The 14150-nt window shown below is 40.7% G+C and overlaps 1 protein-coding gene across 1 annotated transcript in view; it reads right to left on the bottom strand.

Annotated features, from left to right (window-relative positions):
• Positions 1–8963: 8963 nt before the first annotated feature.
• Positions 8964–14150, bottom strand: part of PDCD6 (programmed cell death 6) — a 41885-nt gene continuing 36698 nt past the window's right edge. Inside the window, exons 5-6 of the mRNA XM_072152905.1 lie at positions 9653–9762; positions 8964–9359 (exon numbers count right to left, since the gene is read on the bottom strand). Of these exons, the coding sequence (XP_072009006.1) occupies positions 9261–9359; positions 9653–9762 (209 nt within the window). The 3' untranslated portion in view covers positions 8964–9260. The remainder of the gene's footprint in view (positions 9360–9652; positions 9763–14150) is intronic.

Raw genomic sequence — 14150 nt, 5'->3', positions numbered from 1 at the left:
CTTTCAAGGGTGACCATGCTTCTTGGGTGACTTCAACAAATTTTTGATATTGTAAAGATGCAATATTCCGATTTATCTTGCTATGGCTGGTAGGGTCACCCCTTTGGCTTTCATCTGGACAACCTGCTGCTGGAGGGTTTCAGTCACTTTGCAAAAATGCAGTGCTGAAGTCAGTAAAAACTGGAATGTTAAGCTGCCAGTTACATAGGGCTTGTCATATAATTATGGAACGTAGCACCAGGTGCCAGAATAATTCCAGTAGCTTGCAGGTATCTGAAAGTGTACTAAAATTTTGTGCTCTTTTACAATTATCTCATTTACGTTTTTATTCTATGAATGTATACATCTCTAGTGTATGTGCACATTAGAAAACAGTACAGGTACTTGCATCCTGAAAAGTCAGCACTCATGGGCCAGGCATTTACATGATCTATTTACAACAAACATGAATTCATTTGTTTATTCAGTTTAGTAAAAAAAAATTTAAAAAAATTCCCAGAGGTGACAGACCTGTAGCAATAAACTAAGTGAAAAAAACATGCTGGTGGATCAATTTACCCTCCTGTTCTCACCAGTGCTCTGGATTCTCTATTTACAATTGTATTGGAGTACTTTGTCCTTGCATTTTATTTATGCATTGTTACAAGGTGCTAGGCTTTGGTACATGTTCCTGTTACATTGGTGCGCATTTACTAAGGGCTTTTTGCAACACTTTAGTCGGACTGTGCCGTTCTCCAATGTTAAAATGGCTTGCACAGTAGTAGGTGCAGCTGCGCTGGCTTCCATGCAACACAATTTAGGGGGAATGCCATCGGATTGTCCAACAGATTCGGACTGAGCGCTGGATTTAATTTTCAAATTGTGTCTCAAGCCCTAACACTTAGATGCAGCACTAAAAAGATGGTGAACTCTGTCGGACCAGTGTGGGGAAGCGACACATTCATGATACTGGGCGCACAATCTTAGTGAATCACAGCACAGTGCATTATCGTCAGAAAATGCACTTTCTGAGAACTCTGGTGACCGGGTAAGTAAATGTGCGAGGGCTATGGTATGTATGTTTTTAGGTCTGTTCCCGTTTTATTTATGGTATATATGGCATAATAAAGATTGATTGTACTTTTTATGTGTTGGCTTTATTGGTTGAGGGGAGTGTTGTAATTTATCATAATACCCAGAATTCTCCATTGGGGCGGTGCGTTTATTTTAGTTGGGTGGGTACCGTTACCTTTGTGGGGGCCCATACCCACCTACTATTGGCTTTTTTTTTTTAACTGCACAAATTCCCTTAACCCTTTTACCGGTCGCGGGCTGAGCCCTCTCCATAGCCAGTAAGTCTTTGAACAGGTAACACCCGCGATCGGTGCTAGCAAGAAAATGGCGGCGCTGCCATCTTGCCAAGGATCGCCGCTCCCCGTGACTTCATCGAGGAGCGGCGATCCGTCACCATGACAGCCTCTGGTCTTCCAAGGATCCAAGGTGGTCTCGTTTTAACCCTTTCATTACAATGTGCCACCAGCACATTGTAAAGAATGAGGAGGGAAATCCCAATATACTGCCATACAGTATATACAGTAGTATATGGTGGGATCAATCGGACAACCTATGGTACCCTAGGGAGTCTGAAAAATAGTAAAAGTAAAAATTTAAAAAAAGTAAAAAAAAAAGTAATAAAAAATCCTAAAAATTCAAATCACCCCCCTCTTACCCTAGAACTGATATAAATAAACAGTGAAAATCACTAACACTTTAGGCATTGCCGTGTCCAAAAATGCCCGTTTAAAATATAATAACGTTTTTTCACTGCATTTAACCCTGTATCGGAAAATAGCGCCCAAATGAAAATGACACAATAAAAAGTGATCAAAAGGCTGCACAGTCCTAAAAATGGTAGCATTGAAAACTTCATCAGAAGTTGCAAAAAATGACACCACCCACAGCGCCGTACACTTAAGTAGGAAAAATTTATTAGCGCCAAAAGATGGCAAAATAAAAAAAAATTCTACAAGTTGTAATTTTTGTAAATCTATGAAAACATAAAACCTATACAAATTTGTTATCCCCGTGATCGCACTGATCCAAAGCATAAAGTAGACTTGTCATTTTTGGTGCACAGTATAAGCCGTAAAATCCAAGCCCACAAGAAAACGCTGCAAATGCAGGTTTTCACCATTTTCACGGCATTCTGACATTTTTTCCCGCTTCCCAGTATATGGCATGGAATATTAAATACTACCACTATGAAGTGCAATTACACAGAAAACAAGCCGTCTCACAGCTCTGTACATGTAAAAATAAAAAAGTTATAGATTTTTGATTGTGGAAAGTAAAAATGGAAATGAAAAAACAAAAAAGGGCGAGGTCCTTAAAGGGTTAAAGGAAATCTACCATAAAAATCAAGCATGATAAACCAGGGACACTTGCCTATAAGAAGATTACCACAATCACAGTGCCCAGATCTATATTTTACAGAACTTTCTTACCCCCTTAGCTCTCTGTGCCGAGTCCCGCGAATAGCGCTCAGCGCAGTACAGCTACTGCGCAGAGACGATGCCGGTTCAGCGCTGCATAGCAGCCGAACCGGCATCGTTAGCCGCGGGATTTCAACGCTGACATCCCCGGCTAACACCCGCGGTCGGAGTGGGCTCTGATCGCAGGCGTTTAACCCGTTAAATTCCGCGGTCAACGCGACCACGGCATTTAACATGCCTTCCGGGGGTCTTTACCCCATGATCGGTGCCCCTGCGCCGTTTTCAGGGGGGGGGGGGGGAAATCGCTCCTATGGCACCTCTGGGGTGCGATCGGGACCCCACAGAAGCCTGAAGGCAGTACCTTTAAGATGGCGTCTGTGACGTCATCTTAAAGGCAAAGTGTCAGCCTATGCATCTGCATAGGCTGGCACTGCTAATACCCTGCAATACATCAGTATTGCAGAGTATTATCATGAACAAGCAATCAAATGATTGCTTGTTCATATCCCATGGTGGATCAAGTAAAAAATGTAAAAAAAAAAAAATGTTTTTCAATAAAAAATAACTTCATAAATCACTAAAAATGCCCATAAGCCCCAAAACATATAAAGAGACATTTAACGCTCAAAAAAGTCTAAATCATAACACAAACCCCACATATATAGTATCACCGCGTCCGTAACAATCCATAGAATAAAACTAAATAACTATTGAACCCATATGATGAACGCCTAAAAAAAAAAAAAAAAACGTTAAAAACCCGCCAAAAATTATGATTTTTTACCTATTATATCCCACTAAAAATGCAATAAAAAGTGATCAACAAAACATATGTACTCCAGAATGATACTGTTGCAAAGAACAACATGTCCCGCAAAAAACAAGCCATCAACCAGCTCTGTAGCCAAAAACGTAACAATGTTGGAAGACGGCGATGCAAAAATGATAGATTTTTCCCCACATTAGGGTTTTATTTGGCAAATTTAGTAAAACATAAGAAAAAATATTCATGTCTGGTATCCCCGTAATCGTATCGACCCATAGAATAAAGATAACATGATTATTAGGATATACGGTGAACACGAAAAAAAAAAAAAAAATTAAAAATCCAGTACAGAATTGATGCTTTTCAACTCATGACCTCAAAAAAAGTTCCTACATTTTCAACAATAGGTGATACCAACCCCAAAATGGTAACACTGGAAAAAGCATCTCATCGCGCAAAAAAAATGCCGTCACATGACCCAAATAACAGAAAAGCGAAGATTTTATAGCCTTCAAAAGGGGGCAACGAGAAAACGAAAATCCTGGCAGCTGCAGGGTGCTCCTTCCCTTCCGCGCCTCGCTGTGCCCCCATAACACAAGTAATGTCCACATGTGGGGGGGTCGCTGCACTCAGGAGAAATTGTAGAACAAATTTTATGGTGGGTTTTCTCTTTTTATCTTTTGGAAATGTGTAAATTTTAGGGCTAAATGAACGTATAACCGACAAAATTTGACCATTCTAAATTTCACCGCCATTTTTATTCAATTACTATGAAGATCTCAAGGGGTTAACAATCTTTGTAAATGCTGTTTCTGATAGTTTGTGGGGTGCAGATTTGAAAATGGGTTGGTTATATAGGGGGTTTTTGATGCTAAATATGTAAAATTTAATTTCAAACAGTATTTATCCCCAAAATAGTCAATTCTGAAAATACGGAAAATCGCTATTCGATTTGTAGGCCGCGTGACGTCAAAATAAATTATCCAAACATTTCAAAAATTATGAAAATGTAAAGTAGACAAATGGGAAATGTTATTCGGCAAGTTATTTAGGTGGTAAATCTATCTGCCTGAAAACGCGGTGATTTTGAATTTCGAAAATGGCAAATTTTTCTGAAAATTCATAATTTCCCTTTTTTTGTAAATAAACGCAAAACTTATCAGCCAAAATTTACCACTAAAATGAAGTAAAACATGTGGGGAAAAAACAATCCCAGAATCGCTTTGATAAGTAAAAGTGTTCAAAAGTTATAACCATATAAAGAGACGCAGGTCAGAATCCAAAAAATGGGACTGAGCCTTAAAGGGGTTGTGTCACCATAGCAAATGGCTGTAATTGGGTCCAATGCATTGTGACAAGTACTTTCACCATTTACACTTATTACAAAATCTGCAGGCTTACTGAGATAACTCCTTTTGTCCTGGTTGCTGGCGCCCTCTAGTGGTAGCTGTGTCCCGTCCTGAGCTACAGCTGATCTGGCCGAGTCTGCGCACAAGGAGTCAGCAGCTGCTCTACACTACAGATCATTCCACGGGCTCACAGCTCCTCTCCACACAGAGATCAGCTGACACACTGCAGCCAATAGGAAGTGAGACAGGGGGCAGAGAGCTCAGCCGTCTACACCAGTGAATGAGGCGATTTCCACTGATCTACAGTTGCTTCCAGCAGCAGATACAAGGTAACTGCAGACATACATGGCTATCTGCTGCACAGAGGAGTCCTCCCCTAACATGGATCATAGAAATGCAGCAGCCCTTCCTCCCTCCACCATTAGTCAGGTCACACAGGAGGCTGCAGAGATAACACAAGTAACAGGCTGAGCTCTGATCTCTCCTGATGCAGTCCTCCTCCTGTACTCTCCACCATTCACTGTCCCTCCATGCTACACTGCTGTCCTGCAAAGGGGCCCCTGTCCCTGACTGGCAGGGAAGTAGCTAAAGATCAGTAACATGTGAGAAGCCGTCACCTATTTATCTATGCATCCATGCATGTCAGCCTGACCGACCATGTTGCTGTGAGAATACATAGTACATGTGTACTACGTGCAGTGTGCAGGGGCCGCCAGATTCAGGATTTCTGGCGCACGTTCTTCATGAATCTGGTGCCCCCCTGCACTGCTTTGACAGAGTGCACCAACTTTTTTTTGGTGCACTTTTAACATGGGGCGTAGGACACATTTCAATTGGACTTCTATTGGATCAGTAATGCAGGGACTATTTGAGCACAGCAGGTGGAAGGAGACTCTGAAGGCTGAGCGCTCTGTAGCACTGAGGTGTGGAATAACTGCCGCTGTCAGTGCTGTGCATGTGCCTGGCTAGGCCCCTCCCACATCTGCTTCTGTGTGGAGCAGAATAGAGGCTGAACAAGCATCATAATAACAAATAGAAAGGAATCTTTAATTCCAGGTAACCATTACAAATAGATTTTTGAAATATTTTAACCTCTTTGAAAGCTTTTTGCAGTCAATTGTTTCGTGGCATAACCCCTTTGAGCTGTAAAATGGCTGCGTCCTTAAGGGGTTAAGGACCAGGGTTAGTTTATTTACAGAATATTGCCTGTGGCAAAACGATACTTCCCATATCCAAATGTTTAATTATGATGTTTAAAATAATTAACTTCTCAGTGCAAATAAACTATTATCCCCTTAATGACCGCCCTATCGGGAATATACGTCGGTCATTAAGATTTCACGACATCGGGTCAGTATAGTGCCGATGTCGGGCTGTGATATCACAGCCCAGACCCGGCACTAACACCCGGATTGGAAAAACTCCGATCTCGGGTGTTTAACCCCTTACACGCCGCGGTCAAGTATGACCGCGGCGTGCAAGTGTGTCCCACGTGGATTGGACCCCCCCGGTGTGCTTACCGGGGGATCCGATCTCTCCTGCTGCTGCCCCAGGTCCGGGGAGTGACCCGGGGCTTCCTGCTCCTCTTCTCGCCGGGTTCTGCCATCCTGGCAGGACCCGGCTATATGTAACTGAGCATGTGCAGCATGCTCAGTTACTTACACTATACACTGCAATACAAGTGTATAGCAGTGTAGAGGCTTGAATAAGTGATCGGATGATCGCTTGTTCAAGCCAAAAGGTGGAAAATATGTGAAAGTAAAAAAAAAAAAGATTAAATCATTTTATAATAATAATTAAATAAATAAAATAAAGTCCCATAATCTCCCCAGTTACACATATAATGCAAATACAGTATATAAAACACAAAAACACACGAAAAATGTACATATTTGGTATCACCGCGTCCGTATTAATCTGTACAATAAATCTAAGTCAATATTGAAACCGCTCGGTGAACGATGAAAAAAAAAACTACGAAAAACTTCCCGTAATATACAATTTTTCATCAAACACAATCACAAAAAATGTTCTAAAAAGTGATCAAAAAAAGCTACGTTCCCTAATATGATACGACTGAAAAGAACAACTCTTTTCGCAAAAAATAAGCCCTCAACCAGATCTGACAACAGAAAAATACATAGTTATGGCCCTAAAAAGTTGTCAATAGTAAAAACAATGCGATATTCTCCAATATTGGTTTTGCTCAGGAAAATTGAGCAAAGATAAGAAAAACTATATAAATGAGGTATCACCGCAATCGTAGTGAACCAGAGAATAAAGATAAAATATTATTTTTATGTTACGGTGAGCGGGGGGGAAAAAAATGCTAAAAATCCAAAATAAAAATTGATGATTTTGTTTGTGTCCCCCTTGAAATAGTTAATAAAATCTCATGAATAAGCTATAGACCCCCTAAATGAATTATCTATACATCCCGTAAAAAATAAGCCCTCATTTGTTTGCATTACCAAAAAAAATAAAAATGTATAGGTCGTACAATGTGACAAATCTGCTGTGGATGGCGCCTCCATTCATTCTATACTCGCCCGTGCGCCCGTACAGCAGTTTACCACCACATATGTGGTATCAGAACACTCGGGAGGAATTGGGCATCAAACGTTGCAGTGCGTTTCATCATTTAATTTATTCTGAAACTGTCAGTTTGGCCTAAATGAATGTATTTTCCAAAAAAATTCCATAGTTTCTAAATCGCAGGTCCATATTGTTTTAACCCATGTGAAATGGGTAATGGGTAATGGACTTAATAGAAGTTGTTTTACATATATTGAGGGTTGAAGTTTCTATAGTGGGGTAATTTATGGGGTTTTACTATTATTTAGGCCTCTCAAAGTCACTTGGAAGCTGATTTGTCCCTCAAAATGTGAGTTTTGGCAATTTTCATGAAAATGCGAAAAATCGCACCTAAAGTTCTGCACCTCATAACATCCTAGAAAAGTGAGAGGATGCATAAAATATCATCCCAACATAAAGCAGACATTCCGTAAATGTAAATTATCAAGCTTTTTGGGTAGTTTTACTTCCTGTCTGGAAAGCAGAACATTTCAAACTTGGAAAATGAAGAATTTTTACAAACTTTTGCCAAATTTTCACTTTTTTTCAGAACGAATCGCAAAATTAAATTTTATAACTAACATGAAGTACAATGTGTCACGAGAAAACATTCTCAAAATCACCTGGATATGTTAAAGCGTTCCAAAGTTATAACCAATTATTGTGATACATGTCAGATTTGAAAAATCGAGTCTGGTGATTGAGCTGAAAACTAGTGTCGGTGATAAGGGGTTAAAAACCCAATGTTGTGTGGACAGTTTGGTTATCTCTCGATTGTTATGGTGTGCCCTGTGTGATGTAGTGCCTCTTACGGCACCACTGTGTGCTTGACAGCTACTGATTAGCGTGATGTTGGCTACACTGTTGGCCAGTTGTTTAATAAAGACACTAGGTGTCAGTATTTGTCTCTGCGGTCTTAATCATCTGCATATGTCATTGTTTGCCCATATGTCAAGTGTTTTGCTGTTCACTCGAGCCTTTTCACACAGGACTACACTCATCCATTTCTATTCTATCTGGCGATTGACACCTATATTCAGGCTGGCTGTGTCTGCAGTACAGAGTTGTGCTCTTGACTAATGTTACATTTCACTCATCCACACATACATTGACGCTAAAAAGACTAATAGCCCCCCAACATGTTTCGCCCATTCTCATCAGGGGTAATGGGCTCTAGCTTAATTTTTCAAATAGCTTTTTAAAGGAAGGAGGACATGGACAACGCATATAAGAAGATTACCACAGTCACGGTGCCTAGATCTTTAAGTGTCACTGGTTTATCATGATGGATTTTTATTGGAGATTTCCTAGTGGGTTCAATTCAATTTGTAAATTCAATTTTCAAGAAGTTTATCTTCTTAGATGCAAGGATATTGGGAAGGATGGAACAGCACATGTAATAGAACTACTCGTCTTCCACTGTTATTATAGGATCCTACGAGTTTTCACGCTGCATCTGACATGTGTGTGCACAGATAATCATCACTTCTGTACCAAACAGACTAGTATGATGACACATACTGTAAATACAGGTCTTTGGACCACGACCTTTACAGGGTTGATACAATATGTATAACTCTACGGTCGGCTGAACATAGTACATACAATTTAGCTCTAGACAGAGATGGGGAAAAACAATGATGCTCATGTATTTACAAAGTTCCTCAACTATCATACCTTTATTACACACCCCATGTACTATACTTTATTAGGTTATGGAGCTATTACAATTAGATGTGATAGGTTTCCCCTAAGACAGGCAGTTATCATGCATTCTTACTACAGATTCAAGCACATATCCGATGGGCTAATAAAAGGATTTTATGGCACAAGTAGTTAATAGAATGATAACCAACATACAACTGTATCATTGTAAGACAAAGTGTTACCCATTCATTGCATTGCAAATAAAAAATATGGCTAGATTAATATTATTACTAACAAAATGTAGAAAATAAGCTCTTTGTATATACAACTCTGTGGAAGATGTTAAAAAGATGTAGAGGAGGCTGAACATATAGCACCTTAGTTGTGCCGCATTCCAGTAAATTAAGAAACTATAGATTTGGCAATTCAGTCTCTTTCAGGGTTCTGTGGGCATTATATTACACTGAAGACCATGGAAAGATACTGTTCATACGACACTTTTATCCAGCCGTCCTGGTCTGTGTCTTGGCGACGGAAAGCGTCAGTCAGTTTCTGGTGGGGAAGAGAGAAATATAATGGCAAAATCTTTTACACTGGAGCATTATACACCTACAAACAGACCAACAAAATCTATGGACTTTTCTTGAGGATCCTATCAAATGTAACGCACTTTACTGGTCAGCACACAAAAAAAACTAAACAAACAATAAGGCGATGAAAAAAAAAGTCACAATAACAGGAGCGAAAATTGCAAAATGGGAACACAACCAGCAGATTAAAAAAATAAATTCTGGTGCCGAACAACCCCAAAATGTGCAATATATTAAATGTTATCTACAACTCACATGTAAAACAATGCAGCACTGGATGAAGTCATCAAAGGCAACCTGCCCTCTTCTCTGCCTGTCGAATTTTCTTATAAGGATATCATAAAACTGATCTGTTAAGCGATAACCTGAAAATGAAATATTGAGAAAAGAGGTTTTTTTTTTGTTTTACAATGCATTCTGTATTGGTCTGTTACATAATTAAAGGCAGTGATTTATGTTATACATAATTCTCTTTTCCCCTTTTCCTTCCCATTTCAAGTTATTTAAAACTTCTTTATTCGTTGTCTTCACTACAAACACAGTTACACCACAGAAATGCATTCCCTTTACATTAGAACAAACCCGGGTGCATAGCATACCGATCTTACATTGTACCCGGTTTTATGTACATGTAAAGAATTATTCCCACCCTCTGAACACCCACCCTCGCGCACCGATGGAGAAAAGAAAAAAAAAAAAAAAAAAACCTTAACCATGTAAGGGGGAGGGGGGGGGGGGGGGAGGAAGGAGAAACACACGGGAGACTTCCATTTTACAAGATTTGAATTTTCTCCATATCTCCCATATGTTGCTCCATTTCTCCCTTCCCCTCTTGCCCTGCCTGCCAAACCAGACCTGCTCATACTGTTTAATTTTATCTCCTAAACTCGTCCAATGCTCTCTTGTTGGAGCCTCTGCAGATCCCCATTTCCTAGCAATACAAACTCGACCCAAATGTAACACCCTCTGGACCAATTGTTGCTTTGCTTGGTCAACTCCTGTCCCTTCCAAATCACCCAGAATAGCACTTTTCAGTGTGAGTGACAGAGCCGTCCCCAATATTGTTGATAGATAGGTAGAAATTTCATTCCAGAAAACTTGGATTTTGGGGCAGGCCCATATGACATGAAGGAAATTTGCTTCCCCAATTCCGCATCTCAAACACTTATTATCTCCTTTAAGTTTCATTCTCCATAAATCTGTTGGTGAATAGTAAATCTTATGGATAATACTGTATTGTATGAGTCTATGGTTCCATCCTATTGAACAATGTCTCATATTCCCATATACACACTCCCAATTCACAGATGAGTCACACCCAACCTCTCTTTCCCACTTTGTGCGTGAATTGTGTCTTACGTTAATCGAAACCCCTTTCACTATGTGTTTATATATTTTTGAAACTATATTTCTAATGTTACCATTGTTATTCAGTACCATATCTATACATTCATGTGATTCAATCCTTAAACCTATCCCCTTCTTTTTTTTAAATACTGTGAGTGCGTGTGCAACTTGCCCATATCTCAAAAAAAAAAAAAAAAAAAAAAAAAAAAAAAAAAAAAATCGCCCTTCTTCAGGTGATATACCTCTTCAAAATGTGAGAAAGACTTAACCTTCCCATCTGTCAAAAACTGTGATACAAAATTAACCCCCAATCTTTTCCAGAACCCAGAGTCCGGAATGCTCAAAAACTCTTGCATGTGATAGTTCTCCCATACCGGGGTTTTTTCCAAAAACCCATGGATATTCAGCATTTTCTTTATCTCTTCCAACATTTCAATAACACTTTGGACAACTCCCAACTCTTAAACCTTTCGGTATCGAAAATACTGCTCTCTAATACTTCTATAAGTGATTTTGTCGGATCCTTGGTGAATTGTAGCAACCTCATAATTACTGGGTTGCTTTCCCAATTTGCTAACCTACTAAACTGTGCAGCTATGAAGGATCCCTTAAAAAAGGGAATCCCCAAGCCTCCTTTCTCCAGAGGCCGATATAGATAGCTTAACTTCATGCAAACTTTTTTCCGCCCCCATATGAGGTCGTTGAGCAACGCCTCAATCGCCCTAAACAGTGACTCCTCTATCCAAACTGGACTGGCTGAGAGCACAAATAGAATTTGCGGGAGGAGCATCATTTTAATAAGACCTATCCTGTCTGCCCTTGATAACAGCAACCTATCCCAGCAGTGTATTCTTTCTCTTATCGCTTTCAAAAGGGGGAGCAGATTAATTTCCACAAACCTATCCAATTCTTTTGCTATTTGTATGCCTAGATATCTAAAACTGTTCTCACATATGGTTACCTTCTGTTCTAGTAACCCCTCTTTAACCCCGGGATCTAAAGGAAGCAATTGCGATTTTGCCCAGTTTATCTGAAGCCCGGACCACTTCCCAAATTCTTCTATAACCGCCATCACCCTTGGGACTACAGTTACATAGTCTTGCAAATATAGGATCAAATCATCTGCGTATAAACACAGTTTATCCTTCTTACCCCCCCCCCCCCGCTATTCCATGATCTTCCCTTAATAAAATCGCTAGTGGTTCGATATACATAGCGTATAATAGCGGAGAGAGGGGGCAGCCCTGTCTAGTTCCTCTAGTCAGTGTAAACTCTTCGGATCGAGCCCCATTTATTACCACCCTTGCAACCGGAGCGCTATATAATAGCTGGACCCAACCTATAAAAACCAACCCCAACCCAAATTGCTTCAAAACTTCCCAGAGAAAGCTTTTACTGCGTCTAAAGACAGGATGGAGCAGAGCCCCCCCTCTCCCATTTCTATCGCTGAATACAATCTATGTATACAGTCATTCAGTTTCCGTCCCGGGATAAACCCATTTTGGTCTGCGTGAATGATAGAGGAAATAACTTTTTGGAGCCTGTTCGCAAGGAGTTTCGCTATAATCTTCACGTCAGTGTTCAGAAGTGAAATAGGCCTAAATGACCCCATTTCTAAATTATCTTTCTTTTTTTGGGGATTAGGACAATATCTGCTTGCATCATAGAGTCCGGCATTTTCCCCTCTTTTTTTGCTTCATTAAGTACATCCAGCAACAAGGGCAGGAGTACTTCCTCATACTTTCTATACAAAGCAAACGGGAATCCGTCTGTCCCCGGAGAGGAGTCTTTAGTACAGCCTGCCACTGTCCTTCTTAATTCTTCTAATGTCACAGGTTCGTCTAACATTTGTTTCTGGCCCTCATTTAGTTTGGGGAAGTTACTCTTTCCCAGAAACTCCTCTGCCCCCCCCCCCCCCTTGGACAATCTGAAGTGGACCTATAAATGTTTAAAATGTTCCCTAATTCTGAGTGAATCTTTTTCGATATCCCCTCCTTCATTTCTAATTGCTGAGATATATCCGTTTTCCCTGGGAGCTCGAACCCTCTGAGCCAGAATCTTACCTGCTCTCCCCCTTCTGAAAAATATCTTTGACCCTGAAAAAACATCTTATGTTGTGCTTTGATAGTAAGAAATGCCTCATATTCATTTTTTGCTTTCTCAAGTATCTCCTTGTTGTTGGCTGCTCTTTCCCCCATCTTACTCTCTACTTCTTTATACTGTTTCTTAAGTTTCCGCTCCTGGTAGCTGAATCTATATCTCGCTTCCACTATCTCCTTTTTAAATATTCCCCTCAAGTAGGCCTTAAGTGCGTCCCAAACTTCTAATGGACTTTACATCCTCACATTCTCCGTCCAAAATTCTGTTACAATATTTCTCACATCTGGTGCCTCTAATATAGATAGCCAATGTGGGTTCAGTTTAAAATTAATGATCTTATTTTCCACTTCCCCCAAAGTTACCACTACTGGGCCATGGTCTGAGATAATAATTGGTTCATACCTCATTCGACTGACCTTGGAAATAAGGGAGAGACTCACCAATGGTCTATCCTAGATAAAGTGTTGTGGGTTTTATTGTGGCAAGAGAACACCCTCCTTGCTCCGTATTTGGACCGCCACACATCCAACAAACCAAATTCCTCACAGAAGATAGCCAGTTTAGAAGCAACTGTTCTTGAAGGGTTGTTCTCCTTACTTCCTAAATTAATACGGTCCAAGCCAGGATCAAACACTGCGTTTAAATCCCCCACAACTATCAGAGGGAGGTTCTCTTTCCCCTCCCTGGACTTAAGAAGCTCTCCAAACACCTCTAACGAGAAGGGGGGGGGGGGGATGTAAACGCAAGCCAACAAGATTTTTTGACCATGCAGGGAGCCATTCAAAAAAACATATATTTTTCCCCAGAACTTGAAAATCGATTTTAGAGTGAAAAAATATTCCCATACGAATGGAATTCTTTCCCTACCCATTTTCTCCTAACCCTATTCCGCAATTCTGGGGTCAAATGGGTCTCTGTAAGGCATACAATTGATTGCTGGTAAGTGTCTTTGTATCAGATCAAATGTTGCACACCTCTTTAGTCGGTCACTTGATCCCCTTATATTACATGTTAATATCTTGGTGCCACCTCCCGGCCGTGCACCCAACTCCACCGCGTCACCTCCACAGCTCCGGACCTTGGTCTCCGGTCCACCGCTCACACCGGGGGACAGACCCGGGCACCAGGGGTAAGGATTGCGGGGCCTCCGCGGGGGTTCCGTACCTCACGCTTGGTACGCCGTGCATTCCCGCCCGTCAGACGGAGGAGGGAGGGATCCTCAGGAAGGAAGCGGCTGTGACGTGCAACCTCACATCATGTCCGTCTCGCACCTCCAATCCAAGAGTTTACATTCCTGCGATTCCAT

This window comes from Engystomops pustulosus, chromosome 5, assembly GCF_040894005.1.
Source record: "Engystomops pustulosus chromosome 5, aEngPut4.maternal, whole genome shotgun sequence".
Classification (NCBI taxonomy): Eukaryota; Metazoa; Chordata; class Amphibia; order Anura; family Leptodactylidae; genus Engystomops; species Engystomops pustulosus.
The sequence above is the reverse complement of the archived record's forward strand: the minus strand, read 5'-3'. Positions and strand labels throughout refer to the sequence as shown.